The sequence below is a fragment of the Mustela erminea genome, chromosome 10 (assembly GCF_009829155.1).
Source record: "Mustela erminea isolate mMusErm1 chromosome 10, mMusErm1.Pri, whole genome shotgun sequence".
Lineage (NCBI taxonomy): Eukaryota > Metazoa > Chordata > Mammalia > Carnivora > Mustelidae > Mustela > Mustela erminea.
The window spans coordinates 86,799,912-86,825,169 of NC_045623.1; the positions used below are offsets into that span (position 1 = coordinate 86,799,912).

Genomic DNA, 25,258 nt, shown 5'->3' on the forward strand with positions numbered 1-25,258 from the left:
AATTATGTATTTGTTTAACATACAATAATGATGAAACTGCTGCTGTTGGATACGTGAGAAGTTTTTCAACATAAAATGGGTTCCTTATAGTCAGAGGCTGAGAACTCTGGCTTGAAAAAACAAAGTTTTTGAACAAAAAGGTTTAGTTAATTAATCATAGGGTGACAAGGCTAAAAGAAGTTGTGCCAGTGGTTGATACAGAATAGTGGATGCTTTGCTTTCTCTGGTTTCTTTCCTACTACCTAAGTAATGGTATTCACCCACACACTGTGTCTAGTTTGGCAGCCTTGAACAGAAGCTGGCTTTGGCAGAACGCATTCGAGGCCACGTCCTGTCACTGGCACTGCAGATGTATGGCTGCCGTGTTATCCAGAAAGCTCTTGAATTTATTCCCTCAGACCAGCAGGTAATTGTAAGTTTCCCCTTTAACTTTTCTCTTGGTGTTCGATGTTTCTCCATGGCACATGTAGTGAACCTGTAAATTTGTCAGTCTTTAGTTTTCTTGTATGGTGGTGTTTTTGTTTTTGTTTTTTTGGAGGGGGGGTGCTTGTGTCTGCCTTTCTGTGCATGGCACGCATGAACTGTGCAATTAAATGTGTAAATTTACAGTAGATCGAGTGTCTTTTGTTAAAGCTGTTGATTTCAAACACTTTTCTCATTGGCCAGTCTAGTAAGTACAGTTTTACAGGTGGCTGTTTTGTATGACAAGAATTAAAGCAGGCTAAAATGCTAGACCTGACCACTCCTGCAAATCAAACTTAGGTGATCTCGCCCACTTACAATTTTCCTCCACTTCTTCCTTATTCATTCCAACACCTTGCACCGAGAGAGTGTCTGCCCAGTGCCTGGCCCGGTGCCCACTCTGTGCCTGGTGCCCACTCTGGGCCAGCACGAAGATTGGTCGCTGCCCACAGAGCACTGTGTGGGGAAGAGCCATGGAAAGCACTGGTGAGCCCGTGAGAGCACGTGCTCGAGGCTTCTTGGGAGGCTCTGCGGGAGGGGAAGTCCAGGCTGAGGGGGAGTGAGGAGGAGAGACAGAGATCCAAGCTGTTAGGTGCCATGTGTGGGGCCGACACCAGCCGGACACCGAATGCACCTGAAGCCACCCATGGCTTCTGGAACAGTCGCAGGGCCGGTCCAGCCAGCCTCCCTCCCACGCAGCCCCCTGGGCTCGGGAAACAAAACACACACGGGCAGGCACGCTGCCGCTGTGTTTGTGCCAGGCAGCGCCGCGAGCCCCAGCTGCTTCCGACCCGAACCCTCGGTGTTTGGGCTCTGGACTCCCTCTGCCCTTCTCAGGGGAGGTGTTGGGCACGGTCTGGCGATGATGAGCCGCTTGCCCTCACTGAGAACAAAGTTCGGTAATGAGAATCTTTGTTATGGACTCAAGTTCTGAGCCAGACGAGGCCCCCACCGCCTCCAGTTCAAAACACAGCACCGCAGTGGTGTTGGCAATGGTTCCCGAAGGCTGGGGGAGTCCAGAGTCCTTCCAGCTGTGAGGCTCGCAGATGCGCGTGTCAAGACGCTGGGGAGGGCAGCGTGTTTCGAGACCGCGGGGTTCATCAGCGCTCCGCACTGGCAGCGCAGCGGACCGGCGTGGCGACACCAGCACCATGTGAGGAGTCAGGAGCACGGCCAGAGCCGCTGCTCTTCTTCCCCTAATGCTCAGGTCGTTATCTGTTTTCATTTCCCATGGATTTTTCATGGATGAAAACTTCGCAGTTGAATTTTTTCCCTTAGATTTTCTCGTTTCTTTTGAACATGGAAGTTTCTTCCTTTTTTTGACTATAATGCTTACTTGCTCAGAAAAGCAAGAGGAATATTAGTTTCTCTCAGTCTTTGCCTCTGTCTTAAATTGTTGCTTTAGTCTCCATTTTTTCAGATTTTACTGTTTGCTCTTTTCTGATTAGACGGCCGCGCTGTGGTAGTTTTTCACTCCTTTCTCTCTTCCTCAGGTGTGCTTTTCTATCCCACATTCCTGTGTATTTTTTCCTGGTCTGGTTTCTTTGTCTACCTTGTTCGGGGCCTGGTATGATTCTTCCTGTTATGGGTATTTTACTGTTTTCTAGATGGAAGTTTATTATTTTCAGTGAAATTAACTCCTCTCCAGTGGGATTTTTAACCTCTTTGGGCTCCAGAGCATACGCAAGGAAGCCACCTCCCCTTTATTTTGATTAAAAATGTTCCAGTCTTTCTGTTTATATATTCTGCATTCTCCACTTAACAGTCCCATAATTATATTTCCAGAATAAATGTTTTCCTGACATTTGATTAATTGCTTTAGGAAACTTTCCTGAGTTTGTTGCCTTCAGCTTTTTTAGTCCTTGGTATTATAATCCTGAATTTCTTTAATGGGATAATCTCTTAGTTGCTTTGTCATAGTCCACATCTCAGAGGTTTAAGACGTTCAGTACAAGGGAGCGAATAGACAGGGATGGGATACAGCAAAGAGATTGGGCAGCAGGTGCCAGAGCCCAGCCATGGTGCGGATATTCCGCATCAAGGAAGGGATTCTGTGAAAATCTCAACGTCTTGTTTCCTATACCCTTGTCATCTCCACTCTTACCCTGCTTGCACACACTCGCACGGTCAGTCTCGCACTCCCACAGCACCAGTGTCTGGTCTTTTCCTGTATTCCCTGAATAAATGCACAAGCCTCATGCACTTGGCCAGCTCCATGTCTGGTCTTCTGTATTCCCAGGCAGTATTGTCCCTGCTGTCCTAGCTGTCACTGGCCTGGTGGAAAGATCACGTTGGAGTTCCAGACCTGGGTTAGAATCTGGGTCAGTGGCTATCTGCATTCTTGGCCGCACTGGTTACTTACTCCCTCTCTCAGTCTCCGTCACCTCCCTCATATATGTATGTGGAGGGTATGTGCAGGATAATATATAGCTGACTGACAGGTGCTTTCCTCACCCACATTATTTTGCCACACAGGTACCAGATCACTTGGGTTTGCATCTTGGCAGTATAGGTCTGTGATTTTAGCAAGTCAAAGAATTTGTGCCTTGGTTTCCTCATCTATAGTAGTGTCCAGGTCATAGGATTGTTACGAGGATTCACTGAGTCATAACACATTAAGCACTTACAGATATGTCTAGCCTATAGTTAGCTGTAGATCAACTCTTCTCATTATTAATAACATGTACTTTACAGGGTTGTCATGTTACGAACATGATAAATTATATGTGAACTTCTCTAGTACCGTGTATATCATACAGATTGCTTTCTACAGATGTCTCCATTTTGAAAAAAGTCTCTGAGGTTTTTTGCAAGTTAGAGAACTTTTTTAAAACCCAGGTTACTGTTACAGGAAGTTTGCTAATCCATGGAAACACTGCTGTCCTCATTTGGAGCTGCTGTGTTGTTGTCATGGTGCCATAACTATGTGGTTCTACTTCATCATCATAGATTCCCTGCCTAGTGCTTTGTGTTGGGTAAGAAGACTGTTCATTGTCCGGGTGTTCGGCTTGCTGTGATTCTGGTGGTGCTTTTCTTTCCTTGTCTTCTAATAGAACGAGATGGTTCGGGAGCTAGATGGCCACGTCCTGAAGTGTGTGAAAGACCAGAATGGTAATCACGTGGTTCAGAAATGCATCGAATGTGTGCAGCCCCAGTCTTTGCAGTTTATCATTGATGCATTTAAGGGGCAGGTAAGTGACTTAAGAAAGAAACAACGGAAACAAGTGTTTGGGTGTCTCTACGCCCAGAGAAGAAGGTAGCATTAGGGGGGTGTCCCCACATGGCCACACCACCAGAGATAGCCTCTCGTTTGTCCTGTTTACCTGTATGTCATAAGAACCTCTGTGCCCTTAGCACCAGCTTCCAGGTAGAGCTGATATTTTCTTACATCATTTTTCCAGAATTGCCCCTTAATTGGCTATTATCATTAATTTCTCTTCCCTAAAACATCATCTTCACACCCTCCTGAGCTACGTGGAACAAAGAATAAAACACACACCTCCTTCTTGGGTCTGTGAAATTGTTTTTTGTTTTTGTTTTTAAAAGGGAAAACATGGTAAATACCAAGCAGATTTTCACGTGCAGTCATGTGTACCACTAAGCTGAGACTGAAATGGGATTTTAGAGTTGTTTAGTCTTTGGGGTTTGCTCAGTTATGGCAGCGGTAAGGAGATTGAAGAGGTTAACTGGGGGGTTGTTTGGGTTTTCTGAGTTAATGAAAAAAGAGCAGATCTGTTTACTTTAAAAATAAGGCCTTAACATTTATCAAAATAGACAAGGAAAGTAAAATGACTAAGCTGCCAAAAGGGAGAGAATATTTTCAAGATGAAATTGCTGAAGAATTAATAACAAATATATAATCAACTCCTATAATCAAAGACTACCATACAAATTAGTGCAAAAATGACCACAAACACTAACAGACAAAAAGAAACACAAATTGCCAGTAGACAGAAGACAGAATGATTCCATTAGTAATCAGGAAGATGCAGAATAAGGGTACAGGTAATAGACCACTGTTCCCCTGTTGGTCAGCCGCTGTGTCCTGGCAAAACTGTGGGATCTGATCACTGTTAGTGGGAATAGACATTAGCACAGCCATTTGGAAAATCATTTTGCAACATCCTTCAAAGTTCAGCACACGTATTTCCTGTGACCAGGCATTCCTAGCCTAGGTGGATACTGGGAGACATAACTTCGACATATTGAAAGCAGCCTTATTCTCCTAGGAAAGACTGAATGATCTAGATGTCTGTCAGCGCAGGGTTAGACGAATATTAAAGTAACAAATCAGGTACTTGCCCAGCAGAAGCTCCACAGTAGAAGTAAATACTTCAAACATAATGTTGAGTGAAATAAGTTAATTCATTATAGACTGTGAGTTTTTAGCATTAAAAAAGAAATTTCTTTAAAGATTTTGTTTATTTGACAGAGACAGACAGGGAGGGAGGGAACACAAGCAGAAGGAGTAGGAGAGGGGGAAGCAGGCTTCCCACTGGGCAGGGATCCCGATGCTGGGCTCGATCCCAAGGCCCTGGGATCATGACCTGAGCCGAAGGCAGACGCTTAGTGACTGAGCCACCCAGGCGCCCCAGTTTTTAGCATTTTTATAAAACAGAGCAGGACCATACTTTATACTGTGGAAGGTAACACAGTTGTACACATACAGCTATGCATTAAAAACCACATGAAAAGCACTTAATGCGCTGACACTTGGCCAGTGTCTAGTAAGTGTGAGCTCTTGTTATTGTTCTTATTATTCCTGTGATGATTCTTTTTTTTTTTTTTTTTTTTTTAAGATTTGTTTATTAATTTGAGATAGAGAGCAAGTAAGCACACGGGGGGAAGGGCAGAGGGAGAGAATCCTCAAGCAGATCCATGAGATCATGACCTGGGCTGAAACCAAGAGTCAGACGCTCAACCAAATGACCCATCCAGGTGCCCCCTGTGGTTATTCTTAATGACAGACTTGAGTGCAGGTTACTCCATGTCATTCTCGCTAGGAATGCCAGAATTAAGAGTGGGTGGTCCAGAGCTGAAGCCTGTGTTCTTATCTCCTCCAGACCCAAGAAAAGAGGAAGAAGCTTTTCTTACTTACTGCTGGAAAACACCCTAATTAAATTTAGAAGATTTGCAATGTGGTTAAGTGAAAGCATTTAGGATTTGATCCCAGCCCTTTTTCTCTTTTTAACCCTGTTCTTCCACACCGTGGACTCTTAACAAAGTGTGTTTTGTGACTTCGATTAATTCTCTGTCCGTTCTAGGCTTCTTGGAAAAGTCCTTTTCAGCTCTGAATTTATGTACATCTCTAAATTCCTAGGATAGTTATGAAATGGGTTTACACACCTCATTATTTGTAGCGAGAACTCGAATGTGCCACATTTGTAATTTGGCCTTCTGAGTTAGACTGGAACATACTGTCCTGGCTTTGTCAGTTACTGTCTGTGTGGTGGCAGGCACACTGTAGAAACCTCTGGGAGCTGCAGAGCTCTCTTCCGGATGCTGGGAATACTCATCGCTCACTTTCTCTCTGTCTTTGGGAAGATTAACGGAATAATGGATATGAATGACGCCGAGGCATCGAAAGTAGCAACTGTCATTCTTGGCTTTGTTGTTTGTGTTGTCTGTCCTAGGTATTTGCTTTGTCCACGCACCCTTACGGCTGCCGAGTGATTCAGAGGATCCTGGAGCACTGTCTCCCTGAGCAGACACTCCCTGTCTTAGAGGAGCTTCACCAGCACACAGAGCAGCTTGTGCAGGTAGTGGAGTTGCCAGTAGAGTAACTGCAAACACCTGTGGGCTCGTGCAGGCCCAGACCTTGTGTGTTTTCTCAGCACAGGTATCCATTCCAGAAGAGTCAATGTTAATGTGTTTAAAATGCCCATTGGCTTTGGAGCAGGTTCTCATTTATACCGTCCTGGTTTGTGCTTTTTGAATATGGTTGAAGAAGAGAGCCCTGGCCTTGGAGTGGAGGGTGCTGCCTGCCAGCCTTCTGCCATGGACAGGCCATTTAACCTCTCTTGGTCTCAGCTTCATCATTGCAACTGAACTAAGTGGATTAGGTGGCTTCTTTTTAGCTTTGGTAGTTTCTTTTCTTTTGCCATTAAACATTTCTCCGCCATCACAATAACCAAGAGAACACTTCCTAAGTGTAGTATTGTACTGAAGCAGCACTTTTGTTGGGAGTTTGTTGTTTGTTTTGGTGGGAGGTGTGAGGTTATAAATGTATTACATCCTCATTGTGGAAAAAAATTGGGAGCACAGAAAGTAAGAACAAAAGAAATCATCCATAATCCTGCCATCCAGAAGCAAACACATTTGGGCTTTGCACTTGTTTTTAAAAGTATAAATTTGTACATTTATTCTCTCCAATACTTTTAACCTTAGATGAGTGAATATATCTATTGTATGCTTGTGATGTTATTTAATTAGGTATTGTCTGTTTTGTTGGACATAAACATTGTTTCCCATTTTTCTTAGAGGTAAACTTCTGTTTGAGAGAAAAATAGCTCTTTACTCCCAGCTATGCCTTCCTTTCTTTTTTCTTTCTTTTTTTTTTTCTTAAGATTTTATTTATTTGAGAGAGAGCATAAGAGGGGAGAAGGTCGACTCCCCGTGGAGCTTGGAGCCCGATGTGGGATTCGACCCTCGGATTCCAGGATCATGACCTGAGCCAAAAGCAGTTGTCCAATCAACTTAGCCACCCAGGCACCCTAGTTTTGTTTTGTTTTTAAAGGAGAGGAGGCCTACTCTTTTGGGCCTAGTAGCTAATAAAGGAAGAACTTAAATAGGACCTTTGGGCATAAATATATAGAGAAATAGTCCATAATCTGGTAAATATTCCTCTTTTGTAATGATAAGGAAAAATTTGTCACTCCCTATTCATTTTTTAAAGTTCTTAAGTGTTCATTATTATTCAGGTAAACCATCGTGGTGCTGTAGGAAGGAAGGTAGGTGGTGATTAGATGTAAGGATTTAGGTAATTCACAGAACTCACTTTTACATAAATTTTTTTTCTCTTGTTTCTCGAACAGGATCAATATGGAAATTATGTAATCCAGCATGTATTGGAGCATGGCCGTCCTGAAGATAAAAGTAAAATTGTAGCAGAAATCCGAGGCAATGTACTTGTATTGAGTCAGCACAAATTTGCAAGGTGTGTGCTTTGAATCACATGGACTCCATTTTCCAGAGAAGACGATAAAATAGTATTTCAAGGCTAGAGAGAAGGAGTGAATTTTCATTCTCTTCTTTTTTTACATGTTTCTTTTTCTCCAGGTATACACAGCTTAAAAAGTCCAATGGTTCTATTATAAAGTATAAAATAAAGCAGGTCCCTTAATGTCTCCTCACTCCACTGTGAAATCTGAGCATTATGTTTCTAAATAACTTAAATCTTACACTGTGGTGAACTAGACATTTTATTAACTTATTTTTTGAGAATTGTGAAATGTTCTTTACTCAGTTTCCTCTCTGGTGCCAAAATGAAGAGGCAGCATATACTGTATCTACATAAACAGTATTCTTAGAGTCTCTTTTCCAGTCTTCATACTGTGTGAGGTCAAGAATAAAATGGGCTAGTTATCCCCCGATTGTGAAAAATGTTTTAGGTGACTTACAATTAACAGTGGTTGGAGGAGAAATTGATGGCCCTCCCAAGGGATTAGTGGTATGGTCTAAGTGGAATGTGTGTATCCTACAGTATGTAGTATAGTAGTTTGTATTTTGGGAATATTTTTCTTTGGTTTTTAGGATACACTGCCAAGCAGGTATGACTCTACAGTCTTGATCTTTTTAAATTGCTTGTCTCTAAGTTTTTTAATTTTATAACACTGCGGCATGGAAAGAGAAGAGAAGTAAAAACACTCTTTGATCCAGTGTCTCAGTATCCTGACCAGTTCAGGGTCTCTGTGATCTTGTATTGCCTTTTTTTTTTTTTTTTTTTTTTTTTTTAAAAAAAAAAAAAACATTTGGCAGGACCAGGGACTTAGGGGCAGAATCTCTTAGAATTCTTCCTTGGGTCACTATCTTCTATTTACTTTTTTTTTCATTGTATTTAATATCTCACTCTTAGGTATAAGTATTGATTACTATTACAATAGACTTGTGTGTGGTCTGGTAATGACTGAGTAGCTGCTTTGGGCCTAATCCTCCCACAGATAACGACTATAAATTGTGGACAAAATGCCAAAAATCTTCCTGAAGGCATTAAGCCGTTTAAGAGAGTGGCCAAGAACAGGTAGATACCAGAAGGGTTTGGGGGAGGGGAGGGGAGGGGAGGCTTATTGATAACTTGGAAGGACATAATTGCACTGGGGAAATCTCCCTGTTCCTCCCCCCCTTCCCCTTTAGATTTTTCTTTTTGTATTGCATTGTATCGATATATAATTGACAGATAAGTTTGTCAATTCTGTAATTGTGTAATTATGTTGTTATTATTATGTAAGTTTGACATACATGGTGTGTTGGTTTGATACATTCATATACTGCAGTATGATTACTGCAGTAGCATTAGCTAACACCTTTATCATGTCATAATTATTTTTTTGTGTGTTGAGAACACCATTAAGATCTAGTCTCTTAAAAAAAAAAAGATCTAGTCTCTTAACGATGTTTTGTGATACAGTATTATTGACTATAATAATCAGGAAATTTCCCAGTTTTAATTGGCTTTTAGCCTGTAGGCAGTTCCTGTTCTGCTCTGGGCTTCTAAAGTTGGATTAAAAAATCTCCAGTGTCCCCAGAAGGCAGAGTTAGGGGCAGCCGTGGCAATGAGAGTGACAGAGTGACAGGGCAGAAATTCCAGAAAGTAAGAGAACCAGGGAGGGGAAGGCCCACATTTAATTTCCCAAATATCTGCTTGACTCCTGACCCACATGTGACGGCACAAACTTGAGGCAGGCCAGCGAAGGCACAAACTTGAGGCAGGCCAGCGAAGGCTCAAAGAACTGAACTGAGATCCCTCTTGTGTGGGAGAAGCTTGCCGCTGCAGTTCAGCCAAGTTACTGCACTAAATAAAGGAACGGGGAGAGTGATATCCTTGGGGGAACGTAACAGAACTCCGTTTCTCCTGCGCATCATTCATTGTCTAGAAAGCAGAAAATTGTGATAAGACATACAGTCAAGAAAAAAAGAAGAAACAAAAAAAGAAAGAAACAACTCCCAACTAGTTCCAGACCACCCCGATGTTGGAATTAGTAGAGAATGATTTTAAAGCACCTATTTTAATTATAGTGAAAGATGTAAAGGAAGATAACAATCGTAATGAATGAAGAGATGTTAGTAGAGAATTAGAAGCTTTGGTATAAAAAGAACAAAATGGAAATTCTGGAATAGAAAAATAAGTCCTCTGAGATAGAATTCACCACGTGGCCTTAACAACAACAGATTAGAGATAACACAAGAAAGAGCTGATACACTTGAGATAAGTAGAAATAAAATAGATTAGTGACTTTCCTACAGTTTTGATGGTGACCCAGAATAAAAAGTAAAAGTTTCATTGATTTTGCACGCGCAGGCACATGCATACACGTATAACTGAAACTGTGTTGTCCATGATTAATTCTAATACCTACTGTTCTTTTTTTTTTTTTTTTTTTTTTTTTTTTTTAAAGAAAAAGCTGGTCACAAATCACTAAGTTGATCTCACCACCCACAAATGGGCTGGGAACTGTAGTTTCAGAATGCCTAAAATAAACTTTAAAGACGCAACACTTGATCATGTATTAAGGTGGAAGTCTTTGGCCAAGTGGGAACCCATGGTGGTAGCTGAGTTACCTGCTTGCTTTCTTGGAAGACAGGTCAGTGTTGAGGATTTGAGTCCTCTACCCAGAAGAATGAGTGTCCTGTTCTAATCCCGACCAGTTTGTAGGGGAGGCAGGCCTGGACTGGATGAAGGTATGGTCCAGCTAAGCAGTCCTGAAAACTGCTGAATTCTTTGCCTGAGCATTTGGAGATCATGACAGGCTTTGTGCTCTCTGAGCAGGATCAGTAATATCTTAAGTCCCTTTTTGGCTGAGGGAGGAGCTGGTGGCTATTAGGAGATAACTTCCAAAGTACCACACTTTGAGTCACACTAGAGCAGTACTGTAGTAGCATAGTGCTGTAGAAGAAAGGTGGGCAAAGAAGTTTCTCTGTGATGCTGTTTCAAAGGAGGGGAGGCTGTTGGCTTAATTAGACCTGATTGATCAGTCTGGTGAACTCGCTCGCTCACTCTTTTTTTTGTTTTGTTTTGTTTTTTTTTAAGATTTTATGTATTTGATAGAGAAAGACAGTGAGAGAACACAAGCAGGGGGAGTGGGAGGGGGAGAAGCAGGCTTCCCCCTGAACAGGGAGCCTGATGTAGGGCTCTATCCCAGGACCCTGGGATCATGACCCGAGCTGGAGGCAGAGGCTTAATGACTGAGCCACCCAGGTGCCCCAGACACTGTATGTTAAGAAAGGTTGAAGAAGTGATCAATAGGATGGTAGTTCTTAACATTTTAGCTTGAGAATTTTTTTTCTTTCTGATCTGTTTATTTGAGAGACAAAGAGAAAGCTTGCACATAACGGGGATGGGGAGAAGCAGAGAATCCCAAGCTGACTCCACGTGCCGAGGGCAGGGCCCAATCCCACAACCCTGAGATCACAGCCTGATCTGAAACCGAGAGCCGGACGCTCAACCAACTGAGCCACCCAGGCACCCCAGGCGCCCGGAGAATTTTGTTCTCCAAATAAAAGCTCACTGTGTGCAGTGAGCTAACACCGAGAGCTCTGTGGAACAGCATCCTCTTACCATGTAAGAACTTGCAGATTAGGGACTTACTCTGGTGATAGTTGCTGGACTATTCAGATATCCAGAGGGCTGGGCTCTGGAAGGAGTATGACAGAGTAGAGTCCCTGCCCTAAGGTACTCACGAAGTAGGCATATGTGTCCTTTTTCAGTCCCTGAGAGCAAAATTAAGTCGAATGGGTGAAATTTTAGGGGAGAGGATGTTTTGTTTCAGTATATACAAGAAGAATGTTTCATAGAGCCATTCGCCCATACGGTAGGTTGCCCTAGAAAGTAATTACTTCCAGGTTATGAGATTATGCTAAACGGCCATATTTAAGGACTGTCACAGAGGAAAGAGCTTCCTGCATTAGCTAGGTCTGGGCTCTTAAGTTCTTTTTCTCTGTGAGAGTTCTGTGACCTAGAGCAGCTCTTCCCCCAGTCGTGAACTCTCTGAAAGCCTTCAACGTTCAACTGCACACTGACCCACCAGATGTCCTCTCTGCTGGGTATTGATTCCAGTGATAAAAATACAAATAATGTGTATTGTTCTTTGACATCACACAACTTCCTTGTACCCACAGAGCCACAGATGCATAGTAGTAGTGGTTTTTAATCACTCCGAGATGGCAAATACCCATTAGCACAGGCTTGTGTAGTTTAATTGCCCCTTCTGCCCCCTGCCCCCCCCCCCCCCCCCCCCGGCATTTAGTACAGCCAATTCCTGTTTTCCTTTCCCAAGAGGACAGAACTGTGCCGGGTTCAGAGATGCTGGCAGACCTATGGGGCGGGGGGGCTCTTGTTCTTAGACTCTGAAGACGCAGCAGGAGGCTGTTGAAATGAGCGCTGTGGTTCCCGTGCACACCTTCCTTGACTAAGTGTGCAGGGCCTCCTCTCCGGGTGTCCCGCTCTGTGGTTGGCACTAGAGATAGCGACATAAGGGAGGCTTGTTCCCGACCTCTGTACACTCAGAAAGGAGAGGATTTGTGGATTTTGATTGTGTGTTGAAATTATAATCCTTAACAAGTGCAACTTACTAAGCAGATGTGAGCTTTGTATGTGAGTCGCTTCACTTACCTGGGCTGTTCCCTCAGCTGTGAGAAGGTTGGGCCTAGTCTCAGCCACCGTTCACACTGGCAGCCACAAATGACAGAGGGGGAGACTCATAGAACCAGATCTTCCCCAAATGTCAGGCTCTCTTGTGGTGCTGACTGAGTCAGGACAGAGGCCAGACAGACACAGCCCAGCAAGGTCTTTGTTCTAAGAGTTGTCCCTGGATTTGTCTCCTTACAGCAATGTTGTGGAGAAGTGTGTCACTCATGCCTCCCGTACGGAGCGCGCTGTGCTTATCGATGAGGTATGCACCATGAATGACGGTCCCCACAGTGCCTTATACACCATGATGAAGGACCAGTATGCCAACTACGTGGTCCAGAAGATGATTGATGTGGCCGAGCCAGCCCAGCGGAAAATTGTCATGCATAAGGTAGGCCAGGGTGGGCAGATCTCACTCAAAGTCTATAAGGCGTGAGGTTCTTGACATTTCTGAAATGCAAATAAAAGTAGACAGCTTGCTGCTTTTTGTGGCGTTTGTCACTGGTCTAGGTCTCATGCTGTGCTCCTGTTTCCTTTTATCTACAGTGGCCACTCTCCTCATGTTTTAGTAGCTCACTAGTGTGAAAGAGTCTGAAACTCCCATCCTTGTGAGGGATTTCCCTCCGTGGTCCTCAAGGCATGGTTTTCTGCTCATAGGAGACCAGCTTCTCAGTCCAACAAATCAGCCTGCTTGCCTGCCTTTTCTCTCATTCATTCCACCACCTTGCACTGAGAGTGTATCTGCCCAGTGCCTGGCCTGGTTCCTGCTCTGTGCCAGGCACCAGCACGGACATGATGAAATTGGTCACTGCCCACAGAGTACTGTGTGGGGAAGAACCGCGCAAAGCGCTGGTGAGCCCGTGAGAGCACGTGCTCGAGGCTTCTTGGGAGGCTCTGCGGGAGGGGAAGTCCAGGCTGAGGGGGAGTGAGGAGGAGAGACAGAGATCCGAGCTGTTAGGTGCCATGTGTGGGGCCGACACCAGCCGGACACCGAATGCACCTGAAGCCACCCATGGCTTCTGGAACAGTCGCAGGGCCGGTCCAGCCAGCCTCCCTCCCACGCAGCCCCCTGGGCTCGGGAAACAAAACATACACGGGCAGGCACGCTGCCGCTGTGTTTGTGCCAGGCAGTGCCGCGAGCCCCAGCTGCTCCCGACCCGAACCCTTGGTGTTTGGGCTCTGGACTCCCTCTGCCCTTCTCGGGAGGTGTTGGGCACGGTCTGGCGATGATGAGCCGCTTGCCCTCACTGAGAACAAAGTTCGGTAATGAGAATCTTTGTTATGGACTCAAGTTCTGAGCCAGACGAGGCCCCCACCGCCTCCAGTTCAAAACACAGCACCGCAGTGGTGTTGGCAATGGTTCCCGAAGGCTGGGGGAGTCCAGAGTCCTTCCAGCTGTGAGGCTCGCAGATGCGCGTGTCAAGACGCTGGGGAGGGCAGAGGCCATCCTGGAGTCCTATAGAAGTTTTAAGCCTGTCCGTGCATTCAGTCCTGCCTTTGACAAGTGCTCACGTGCAGACTCAGAGCGAGCCCTCCTCTCAGCAGGGCTCCGGCATCCGTGAGACGACAGTACCCCACACGGAGAGCTGCAGTCGTGCTGCGGAGGTGTGTGGCAGGGCCGTGCAGGCATGTGTCAGGCTCTCTTCTAATGTGGGAGAAGGCTTCCCCAGAGAGTGACATTTGAATAAAGCCCTGAACCCTTCCAGGCAGAGGGAACATGGAACATGAAGGCTTAGGAGCAGGAGACAAGACCATGTATCTGGAAAGGTCAGGCCTGTCCCTGGGTGGGGGCGGGCTTGCAAGGCCAGGTCACATTTGTGTTTCATGTGATTGTCCTGGCTGATGACTAACCTAGAGTAGGGCAGGCAGCAGGAGAGGAGGCAGTGAGGAAGCTGGATGGGCGGCTTTAAAGCCAGGAGGTGGGTAGTGGTTCTGGGACTGAAGACAAGTGGACAGAACAGGGCTTAGCAGTTGGCTGATGGAGGGAGTTGAAAGGGGAAGAAGAGTCCCACAGGCCCAAAACCCTGAGTTTTCCAGCTTTCACTGCCTGGCAGTGTCCTTTCCAGCAAGAGGAGACGGGGGGCAGGTTGATTTCCTTCCATCTCCCACCAAATAAGTAAAAAGTGGAGTTGAACAGTGGTGCATGTGCATGAGCACGAGGGTCATTAGTGTCTTGTCTGGGAAAGGAGAAGGCTCAGACTTCAGTGGCTGGTCTAGCAGTCACCAGTCCCGGGGACAGAGAGGTGAAAGAATTGAATGTAAATGTCATTAGTGTTTCTAAAAGGAGGGCCACCAAAAGCCAGGGGGTCCTGAACTTCACATTCTGATGCCAGAGACACCGGCGATGTCTGTCGTCCTCACTACCCCCCAGATAGCAGCATAGCATTATCACACATTCTTTTTACAGAGCTGTGAGGCGAGTGCTGTGGGCCACACAGCTCGGAATTGGACCCAGGGCTGTTAACGGTTCCCCACGCGGGCTTGTAGGTGAGAACATGGTAGCTGCTGTGGGCCTGTGTCCTGTGGTGCAGCAGTGGTTTCTAGAGCTACTTGGGACTTCCTTGCTGTGAGGACCTGACCGACTAGACAGAAATCGTGGCCTGCGTGGAGCTCTCAGTGGGGCCACGTGCCCTGGTGTAGGTGGCCAGTGTGTTTGAGTGTGCAAGTGCACGTCCGGGTGGGGAGCAGGCTGGTACGCACTGTCCTCCGCTGTTGGTGGAACCTTGGGGTGGCGCGCTCCACGCCCCAGCCCGGGCCCGGAGAAAGCTGCGTGAGCCTCCCGGCAGAGAAGGGGGCTCCAGCGAGGAAGCCCCTCTCGTGTCTAGGGTGCTCCATGGGGACCCACCCAGGTACAAGAGGGGGAGGGGGCCAGACTGGCGCGGAGTTGGTAGAAGAGTCACCGCTGTGGGACTCAGGGCCTGTGCCCGGGTAGCTGGCTGGTGTTGGACACACCACTTAGCTGGGCCTCTGGGGTACATCTGTAGAATGGGGATGAGCACACCTGCCATATGGGCTTCAGTGAACACTACCTGGCCCACACTACTCATTTTATTTATTTATTTAAATTTTTTTTTTTCTTTTAAAGATTTTATTTATTTTTATTTGAGAGAAAGCAAGAGCATGAGAAGGGGGAAGTCAGAGGAAGAAGCAGACTCCCCATGGAGCTGGGAGCCTGATGCGGGACTTGATCCCGAAGGCAGCCGCTTAACCAGCTGAGCCACCCAGGCAGCCCACACTAGCCATTTTATTGTTGTCAGTCATTCTCCAGGATCCTCTGTGAACCAGAGGACGGGGTCCTGAACAACCCCCACCCGCACCACTCCACTGCTGAGGGGAGCTGAGGTGCCTCTAGGGGACCAACGGGGCTGAAAGCATGTCCAACGGCTGCCCTACAGTGACGGTGTGGGCGCCTGTGAGGACGCACGTGCTCCATGGACCGACGTGGAAGTGGTCTGTGGCCAGCTGCCTCTGGAGCCCTGGTGTCCCCGCACAGAGTAGGGCTTCTCCCTCACTCAGCTCGCTCCCTGGGGCTGTTGAGTGGCGGGGCTTTGACTGAAAAGAGGGGGAAGGTGTCGCCTGGCGGGCTCACAGGCTTGTGTGCACGCTTCGGTGCCTGGCAGCTCGTGGCCGGCTTGCAGGCCAGAGTAACACTGTGCTTTCTCCCCAGATCCGGCCCCACATCGCCACTCTGCGCAAGTACACCTACGGCAAGCACATCCTGGCCAAGCTGGAGAAGTACTACATGAAGAATGGCGTTGACTTAGGGCCCATCTGCGGCCCCCCTAATGGTATTATCTGAGGCAGTCGCCCTGTCCCTCATTCCCACTGACCTCACTGGCCCACTGGCGAATCCAACCAGCAACCAGAAGTGTTCGTGCAGAGAAGCTGAAATGGGTGAATGGTTGCTCCAGGATTACCCGCTCCTCCAAAAAATGGAATCAAATCCACAAGTGGAAAAGCCTTTGTAAATTTGTTTAATTTTATTACACATAACATGTACTAATTATTTTTTTTAATTGACTAATTGCCCTGTTGTTTTACTGGTGTATAGGGTACTTGTACATAGGTGACCAATGTACATGGGAGGCCACACATTTTGTTCATGTTGTATCTATATTACGCGTGTGGAAACTTTCAGGGTGGTTGGTTTAACAAAAAAAGTTAAAAAAAAAAAAAAAAGAAAAAAGTTTTTAACCCATTTTGCCTTGCCGGCAAATTTTGCAAATAGCTCTTCCCCACCTCCTCATTTTAGTAAAAAACAAAAACAAAAACAAAAAAACCTGAGAAATTTGAATTTTGTTAAATGACCCCAAACTGGCATTTAACACTGTTTATAAAGCATATATATATATACATATATATATATATAATGAAAATTGTTTTAGAGTTGCTAAAGCTTCAGTTTATGACATTAAGTTTATGAAGCTTTGAAAAATCGCCTTTTTTGGAGACTATTATGCTGAAGGAGATGTGTAGTCTGTTTTGTGAGGAGGAGATGTAAGCTCCTAAGATGTCTTTCAAGGCCGGGCGGGTGTATTTGTTTACTGCCTACTGGATTTTTTTCTGTTAACATTGAAAGGCAGAATCTGATTATTTAGCATGAGAAAAAAAATCCAACTCTGCTTTTGGTCTTGCTTCTATAAATATATAGTGTATACTTGGTGTAGACTTTGCATATATACAAATTTGTAGTATTTTCTTGTTTTGATGTCTAATCTGTATCTATAATGTACCCTAGTAGTCGAACATACTTTGGATTGTACAATTGTACATTTGTATACCTGTAATGTAAATGTGGAGAAGTTTGAATCAACATAAACACGTTTTTTGGTAAGAAAAGAGAATTAGCCAGCCCTGTGCATTCAGTGTATATTCACACCTTTTATGGTCGTAGCATATAGTGTTGTATATTGTAAATTGTAATTTCAACCAGAAGTAAATTTTTTTTCTTTTGAAGGAATAAATGTTCTTTATACAGCCTAGTTAAATGTTTAAAAAGGAAAAAAATAGCTTGGTTTTATTTGTCACTTAGTCCCACAGTAGCAAGATCCTTTCTAAATGTTATTCAAGATGATTCAGTTCACACTAGTGTTTTTTTTTATCCTAAAAAAAGTAATGTTTTGCTTATTTTGTGACAGTCATAAGAACGTGCAAAGTTCAGCCCTGCCCTAGCTTTCCTTACAATCAGAGCCCCTCTCACCTTGTAAAGTGTGAATTGCCCTTCCTTTTTGTACAGAAGATGAACTGTATTTTGCATTTTGTCTACTTGTAAGTGAATGTAACATACTGTCAATTTTCCTTGTTTGAATATAGAATTGTAACACTACACGGTGTACATTTCCAGAGCCTTGTGTATATTTCCAATGAACTTTTTTGCAAGCACACTTGTAACCATATGTGTATAATTAACAAACCTGTGTATGCTTATGCCTGGGCAACTATTTTTTGTAACTCTTGTGTAGATTGTCTCTAAACAATGTGTGATCTTTATTTTGAAAAATACAGAACTTTGGAATCTGAATTTGTGCTTCTGTGTTAACTCCTCCTCTCCCCCTTAACATTCGTGTCCCAGGACAGCCCTTTCCTTCTTTGTGCCTTTCTCCTGCTTGTTTGGTTTCTGTTGGCGGGAGGGCAGGGTGGGATTGGAATATGGCTGGGATGGCGGAACGAAAGCTCTGGAATCCATTTTGACCCACAGATGTTGGCTTTAGCCTGCTTAGTGCTTTCCAAAGCAAGACTATTAGTCCAGATTTCCAACTTCAATTGAAAAATCAGATCGTCTGCCTCCCTGGGCCCAGGGTGTGTGCCCATCAGTCGCAGGGAGCGTCCTCCAAAAACCAGTGCCCTGCGGCGGGACCCAGTTGGATGCTCTTCATTTGCTCTTTCCGGCCTTTGTTGCCTTGTGAGCCTGGGGTCTGGGTTCGAATCCAGTCAATTGCAGATGTTTCCCAGCTCCGGCGTGCACTGGAGCACCTCGTCTTTGGAGGTGGGCGACCACTAAGGCATCCCCAACTGCTGTCCGGTCTGTCTCAGTCCCCCCTCCTGAGGCTCCCTTCCCTTTCCTCAGTTTGGGCTGCTGCTGCCCTCATCCTGCCCCACCATGTTCACACGTGGAGTCCTGGCCCCGGCTGGCCCAGGAGCCTAGCTTGCTCATCTTGCTCATCACCCTCAGACTGCGGGCGGTGTTTTAATATGGGAGGCTCTAGCTTGCGGAGGCGGGCCTGCCACCTATGTCTGGGGACACTCACGTTTGGCCACCTTTGCCCCACGGACACTGGTCGGTGTTGGCAGCTCCAGGATAGCTTCAGCCAGGGAGGCCAGGTGGGAGCCCGCACGACCTCATGTCTGCAATCAGAGCCCCAGGGCCAGTCACAGGAGCTTTGCCCTGTCCCCTCCCACAGGTAAGGGACTGTCACTAGCGGGCCCTGGCCCTGGGAATGAAGGGAGGGAAAGGAAGCGGAGCTAATGCAGGTTTCGAGCCCAGGACCTGAGCTGAAATCCAGCCCTTCCCAAGGTTCCTCTCTCTGGTAGTCCCCATGGGCCCACCAGAGACTGCATGCTAGAGGCCATCGCCCTCTGTCCCCGCCTTGCGACTCCCGGGTGTCATGGCTCTGGAATCGGACCAGGTTCAAAGCCGGCTCCCTCCACTCACTGTGCTTGAGGGTGTTACTTCATCTGAAACGAAGTTCCTCCCTGGAAACTGAAGGCGTGAACACATACAGGGGCAGCGGTCCCATTTCCGGCCTTGGGAAGTCGTGGCTGCAGAGCGCTTCTGGGTGCGGGACCCTCGCGGGGGCAGGGCGCAGAGTAGCCAGAGCTGGAGGCCGGGAGTTCTCTCTCCCAGGTGCCCACCCACCCTCTTCATGGCCTTAGGCCAGCAGCGTGACCCGTCGGAGTCCCCCCTTTCCCTCTTCCATGAGATCGGAGGCCCCGCCGGAGCTGCGTGAGCTGGTACTCTTGGTGGACGCGTGTCCAGGGCACGGACCCGGCATCTGCTCACGGGACGGGTTTTTTCCTTCCCACCTGGGCTCTTCATGTTCACGCTCCGCACTTCCTTCTCTTGCCCTTTTCCTCGTGGCATTTTATGAAATGTTTCGTCTTGGTGTTTCTTAGTGGTAGCAAGCAAGACAACGCGGTGGGTGATGTGATGACCCTCCCTTGTTCAAGCCTGGGTCTTGAAGGCCTGGGGACGTGTTTCAGTCCGACACACATGGGGCTCAGTCCCTCTGATCCCGTGTCATCTCTTGAGACCAAGTTTCCTTCTGTGCAAAGCGAGAGAAGTCACAGAAGCTACGTATCAAAGGTCGGCTGCGGGGAGTATGTGAGCTCACGTAGTTGAGCTTCGTGAACGGTGGTGACAGGCCATGTTCTACCTTTGGCTTCACTCCTCCGGCATCTGCATGTGGGCTTTGGCGAAGCCGACAACCTTGGCCGTCACGTACAAGGTCACTTGCTGTGAACCAGCTGTCAGGTCCTCGCCCCAGTCCTGGGATCTGAGGCAAGTCTTTTGGGGTCCCGAGCCTAGTTTCCTTGGTGCATCATGGGGCAGACCCCTCCCTATGCAGAAGGGAGTTTCTGTTCTGTTCTTTTTTTTTTTTTTAGAATTTAAAAACTAACGCTTAAAGAGAAACTAACATTTACTAATTCTTCCAACCAGAAAATGTTTTATAGATATATACTGCCTAAGTCAAAGACTCAGGGAAGGAAAATGTCATTTCTCCAGAACAGTGACTAAAATATTTTTAATTTTTATTAATTAGTAATTATTTCTAAGGTGTACAAAGGTACAGAAAATAATATAACACATAATATGTACTCATCTCATAGTCTGTAACCACCCTGAACAAATGCTCGTATTTTCCACCTCTTCGTTGGGTAACCTCTGTTCCGCCTGCAAGGCCCTCACCACCATTTCCCACCCAAGTGGGCTTATCCAGGGCCCACGTTACTTTCCTTCCAGGGCCATGGAAGGACTTCATGGAGTCCTCCCTGACTGACTCAGCTGTCTGTGCCCTTTACGTGCTCCTAAACTCCTGCAAAATGGACAGACTGCGTGCCGCTGGCAAATGCAACAGTCGGTATTCATCTGTAAAATGGGCATAAGGGTACTTGTAAGGTAGTTGTGAGGACTAAATGCATTAAAACGTGTAAAGCAGCTACAGCTAGTACTGTGTAAGTACTAGCTATAAAAATTAGTGGTATCGGGGTGCCTGGGTGGCTCAGTGGGTTAAGCCTCTGCCTTTGGCTCAGGTCATGATCCCAGAGTCCTGGGATCGAGCCCCGCATCGGGCTCTCTGCTCAGCAGGGACCCTGCTTCCCCTCCTCTCTCTCTGCCTACTTGTGATCTCTGTCTGTCAAATAAATAACAAAATCTTTAAAAAAAAAATTAGTGGTATCATTTTAGTGTCTTATATTCTTAAATTTTTTTAAATTATTAACATGTATTATTTGTTTCAGGGGTACAGATCTGTGAATCATCAGTCTTCCACAATTCACAGCACTCACCATAGCACATACCCTTCTCCAATGTCCATCACCCAGCCAACCCGTCTCTCCCTCGCCCCTCCCCTCCAGCAACCCTCAGTTTGTTTCCTGAGATTAAGAGTCACTGATGGTTTATCTCCCTTCCTGGTTTCACCTTGTTTCATTTTTTCCTCCCTTCCCCTATAATCCTCTGCCTTGTTTCTCAGATTCCACATATCAGTGAGATCATATAATTGTCTTTCTCCGATTGACTTATTTCGCTCAGCATAATACCCTCTAGTTCCATCCATGTTGTTGCAAATGTCAAGATTTCATCTTTCGATGGCTGCATAGTATTCCATTGTATGCAAACACCACATCTTTTCATAGATTGGCTATTGTGGACATTGCTGCTATAAACATTCGGGAGCAGGTGCCCCTTCGGATCACTACATTTGCATCTTTAGGGTAAATACCCAGTAGTGCAACTGCTGGGTCATAGGATAGCTCTATTTTCAACTTTTTGAGGAACCTCCATACTGTTTTCCAGAGCAGCTGCACCAGCTTGCATTCCCACCAATAGTGTAGGAGGGTTCCCCTTTCTCTGCATCCTCGCCAGCATCTGTTATTTCCTGACTGGTTGATTTTAGCCATTCTGACTGGTGTGAGGTGGTATCTCATTGTGGTTTTGATTTGTATTTTCCTGATGCCAAGTGTTGTTAAGCACTTTTTCAAGTGTCTCTTGGCCACTGGATGTCTTTGCAGAAATATCTGTCCATGTCTTCTGCCCATTTCTTGACTGGATTATTCGTTCTTTAGGTGTTGAGTTGGATAAGTTCTTTATAGATTTTGGATACTAGCCCTTTATCTGATATGTTGTTTGCAAAGATCTCCCATTCTGTCGGTTGTCTTTTGGTTTTGTTGATTGTTTCCTTTGCTGTGCAAAAGCTTTTCTTTTTCTTTAATTCATATTTTTGAGAACTGGAATTTCTTTTTTTTTTTATTTTTTATTCAGGGTTTTATTTATTTCTTTGACAGAGACACGGCAAAAGAGGGAACACAAGCAGGGGGAGTGAAAGAGAGAGAAGCAAGCTCCCTGCTGAGCAGGGAGCCTGACTGAGGGCTCAATACCAGAACCCTGGGATCATGAGCTAAGCCAAAGGCAGATGCTTAACGACTGAGCCACCCAGGTGCCCCTGTGCAAAAGCTTTTTATCTTGATGAAGAAGTCCCAATAGTTCGTTTTCGCCCTTGCTTCTCTTGCCTTTGGTGATGTGTCTAGGAAGAAGTTGTTGTAGCTGAGGTCAAAGAGGTTGCTGCCTGTGTTCTCCTCAAGGATTTTGATGGATTCTTATCTCACATTTAGGTCTTTCATCCATTTTGAGTCCTTTTTTGTGCATGGTGTAAGGAAATGGTCCAGTTTCATGCTTCTGCGTGTGGCTGTCCAATTTTCCCAACACTATTTGTTGAAGAGACTGTCTTTTTTCTACTGGACATTCTTTCCTGTGTTGTCGAAGATTAGTTGGCCATAGAGTTGAGGTTCCATTTCTGGGCTCTGTATTCTGTTCCATTGATCTACGTGTCTGTTTTTGTGCCAGTACCACACTGTCTTGATGATGACAGCTTTGTAATAGAGCCTGAAGTCTGTACTAGTGATGCCATCAGCTTTGGTTTCTTCTTCAACATTCCTCTGGCTATTCAGGGTCTTTCTGGTTCCGTACAAATTTTAAGATTATTTGTTCCATTTTCTGTTTGACAGAGATTGCAGTGAACGGGTAGATTGCTCTAGGTAGCATAGACATTTTAACAATATTTGTTCCTCCAATCCATGAGCGTGGAATGTTTTCGATTTCTTTGTGTCTGCCTCCATCTCTTTCATGAGAGTTCTGTAGTATTCTCAGTACAGCAGGATCGCGCTTCTATCCTGGGCGCCTGTTCACCTCTGCATTTGACTGCCCACCAGTTCTGCTCCAGGATGTGGTATCCGGGGCTGCCACCAGCTAGATGGCTGCGCTCTCGAGCTTCTCTTCCAGAGTCCCTTCAACACGTTTATATAATGGCCTTCTTCTGGTCACAGTGCTTTACAGTTGACAGAGTGAATCCATATTGGTAATTCCTTGATGCTCATGAAAGCCTTGGGGGTAAGGGTGAATGGACGTTATCAGCCCATTACACAGATGAGGAGTTTGAGATCCCCCCATAAAAACGAATGAATCAGTAACCAGGTAAGGATTTGGTCTGAAGTTTCCTGACCCCAAGTCCAGGGCTCTATCCATGCTGTCTTGCTCTTATCACCTTCTGTTAGCCCCAGGAATAGCTGTCTTCTGTCCTTCCCTGGCTCTGAGTTGGTTTCAGAAGCTTGACGTGCTGGCGAGGCGGCCTTTGGGTCAGGAAAGGGACTTCATGTAGTTCCCAGCTTTAGCCACACGAGGGTGCTGCTGCCTAAAGAAAGTATTATAAAGACCAGAGGGTTCCAGGCTCCAAGGTGAGGGCTTGGTGGGTGGGGGCCGGAGCGGCGGGGGGTGGGGGGGTGATGGGGAGGTGGGGGGTGGGGGGGGATGTCCCCTGACTTGAGGGGCTCAGGAATGGAGTCTCACCCAGACTGGCATCTGCCCTAAAATCAAGCTTCCCCTCTTCCCCCTCTGTGTCCAGCTTCTCTTGGGTACAGGGCTAGTCCCTCACTCTGGTTAGGTGTGGTTCCATGTATGGATGGTCGTGTGAATTCGGCTCAAAGGCCCCAGTGTTGCCTTTGACTCACTGGGTCTCCTCTCTGCCACATCACTGACCTCTCTGAGCCAACTAACTGTCACTGGCCTGGTCACCCAGTACTGCCTCCTTCACAGGGATGGCATGAGGTCAGGTGGGCGGGGCTGACGGGGGCAGGCCCATGTCTCTGTTAATATGACCAGAGGCCCTGGCGCCACTTTATGGGGCCACATCCCTGGTTTCTGCTCCAAACTTCAACAACTAAAACCTTTAAGCCGTTTTTGTTTTTGTTTTTGTTTTTCCCCTTCTAAGCCTTTTTATGACCCCCTTTAGACACTTGGCACAGGGCTAGGCCCATAGTAAGCCATAAATAGGAGTTGTTGTCAATTATCATCGGGCCCAATTTTCCCTGCCATGTTGGGGCCCTTGGAATCTTCACCAGAGTCACTGTTCAATTTAGTTTTCCAACTGGGACGCTTTCAAGCACGAAGCCAGAAGCACTGAGTTATCCCTGCTCCACAGCCCACATGTGACGGGGCCCTACTCCTGGGGTCATCCCAGATGAATAGGGCCACAGGGACACGACGGGACATTGTGCAGAAGTGGGGTGTGACTCCCAGACCAGGTCACACAGCCAGCGTGTTCTCTCCCGGATTGCTTGCTCCCTGTCTGGGACACTCTATGGTGAGGTCCCTGTGGGGAGGGGCCGGGGACTCACACCTGCCACCTAGCAGGCAGAGCCTCCTGCCCATGCAGCCTTCCAGGACTGCAGGCTCGTGAGAGAGCCCAGGGCAGCTGCTCTGGAAGCTTGATACACGGAGAGACCGGAGAGACCAGGGGAGCCGATCAGTGTGTTCGTGCATCACCTGTGTTCGTGATAATTTGTCACAGGGCAGTAGGTAGCAGTCTCCCCCCCACCCCCCCACCCCCACGGCTGGTATAGCTCAGGAGGGTCCCTGGCAAAGCAGAGCACCCGCCTGTTTTTCATTTCTCCCAGGAGACACAGGTTGCCACAGTCTGTGCTGGCCCTTGCGAGCCAGCTCCCGCCCCTGCTCCCTCCCCAGGACTCCAGGAAACTTCCATGGAGCTTCACAGAGGCCAGGTGGATGGGGGTCTCTGGGGGGGGGGGCTGGGCCAGGGATTCTCAGGAGGCCACAGCTGTGTTGTTCCAGAGGTGGCTCGGCCTCGGTCCTCAGTCCCAGTGGAGGGTCCCCAGTCCCTGCTTGCCTCCCTCAAATCCTGGAGCGGGACAGTCACTCACTCTAACTTCCATGGCAGGAACGTGGTCCCCGATGTCACCCGGGCAGGAGGCAGACCTGGGATTTGACCCCTGCTCCTGCCCTCTGCCAGGCCTGTCCCAGGGCCCCTTGCAGGTGCTAGGAATGAAGTTACCCCTCGCCCCCTGCCAGGACCTGATCCTTGTATGGGTGAGGAGCCTGAGGCCCAGGGCCAGCCACACCCCCCACCCCAACAGGCAGTGAGGGACTGAGCAGGGACCTGTTCCACGTGAATGCGGTTGCTTGTGCGTTGCCCACGCACGCCCTGGGAGGCCAGCTCCCTCAGTTCTCAGTCTGTGCCCACCTGGCCCGGAGCAGGGGCTCCAGAACTGAAGGCTGAGGTATGGAAGGGGCCTCTACCGACCTCAAAACACCAAGAACCACAAGACCGCCCGACTACCTCAATGAGCGCAGTGTTTGCTCAGATCCCAGGGCTCGGCGGGGTGGGGGGGAGAGGGTCTCCTTGACGCACTCAGTCCTCTTTCTCATGCCCCCCTCCTGCTCCA

The 25,258-nt window shown here is 47.0% G+C and overlaps 1 protein-coding gene and 2 non-coding genes across 22 annotated transcripts in view; all 3 read left to right on the forward strand.

Moving 5' to 3' along the window:
* The window catches only part of PUM1 (pumilio RNA binding family member 1), a 139,339-nt gene extending 122,812 nt beyond the window's left edge, over positions 1-16,527 (forward strand). For 13 of the 20 annotated variants that reach the window (XM_032303406.1, XM_032303404.1, XM_032303399.1 and 10 more), the window contains 6 exons: positions 278-412; positions 3,516-3,653; positions 6,096-6,221; positions 7,497-7,618; positions 12,506-12,698; positions 15,975-16,527. In XM_032303406.1, coding sequence (XP_032159297.1) covers positions 278-412; positions 3,516-3,653; positions 6,096-6,221; positions 7,497-7,618; positions 12,506-12,698; positions 15,975-16,106 — 846 coding nt within the window. In that variant the 3' untranslated portion in view covers positions 16,107-16,527. Of the gene's footprint in view, positions 1-277; positions 413-3,515; positions 3,654-6,095; positions 6,222-7,496; positions 7,619-8,621; positions 9,380-12,505; positions 12,699-15,974 lie in introns of those variants that run through there. The other 7 variants (XM_032303411.1, XM_032303400.1, XM_032303408.1 and 4 more) reach the window with 3 other exon arrangements.
* Positions 1,318-1,402, forward strand: LOC116568387. The gene has a single exon (XR_004276594.1). It is a non-coding gene; the product is annotated as a small nucleolar RNA SNORD103/SNORD85 (small nucleolar RNA).
* Positions 13,527-13,611, forward strand: LOC116568388. The gene has a single exon (XR_004276595.1). It is a non-coding gene; the product is annotated as a small nucleolar RNA SNORD103/SNORD85 (small nucleolar RNA).
* Positions 16,528-25,258: the final 8,731 nt, after the last annotated feature.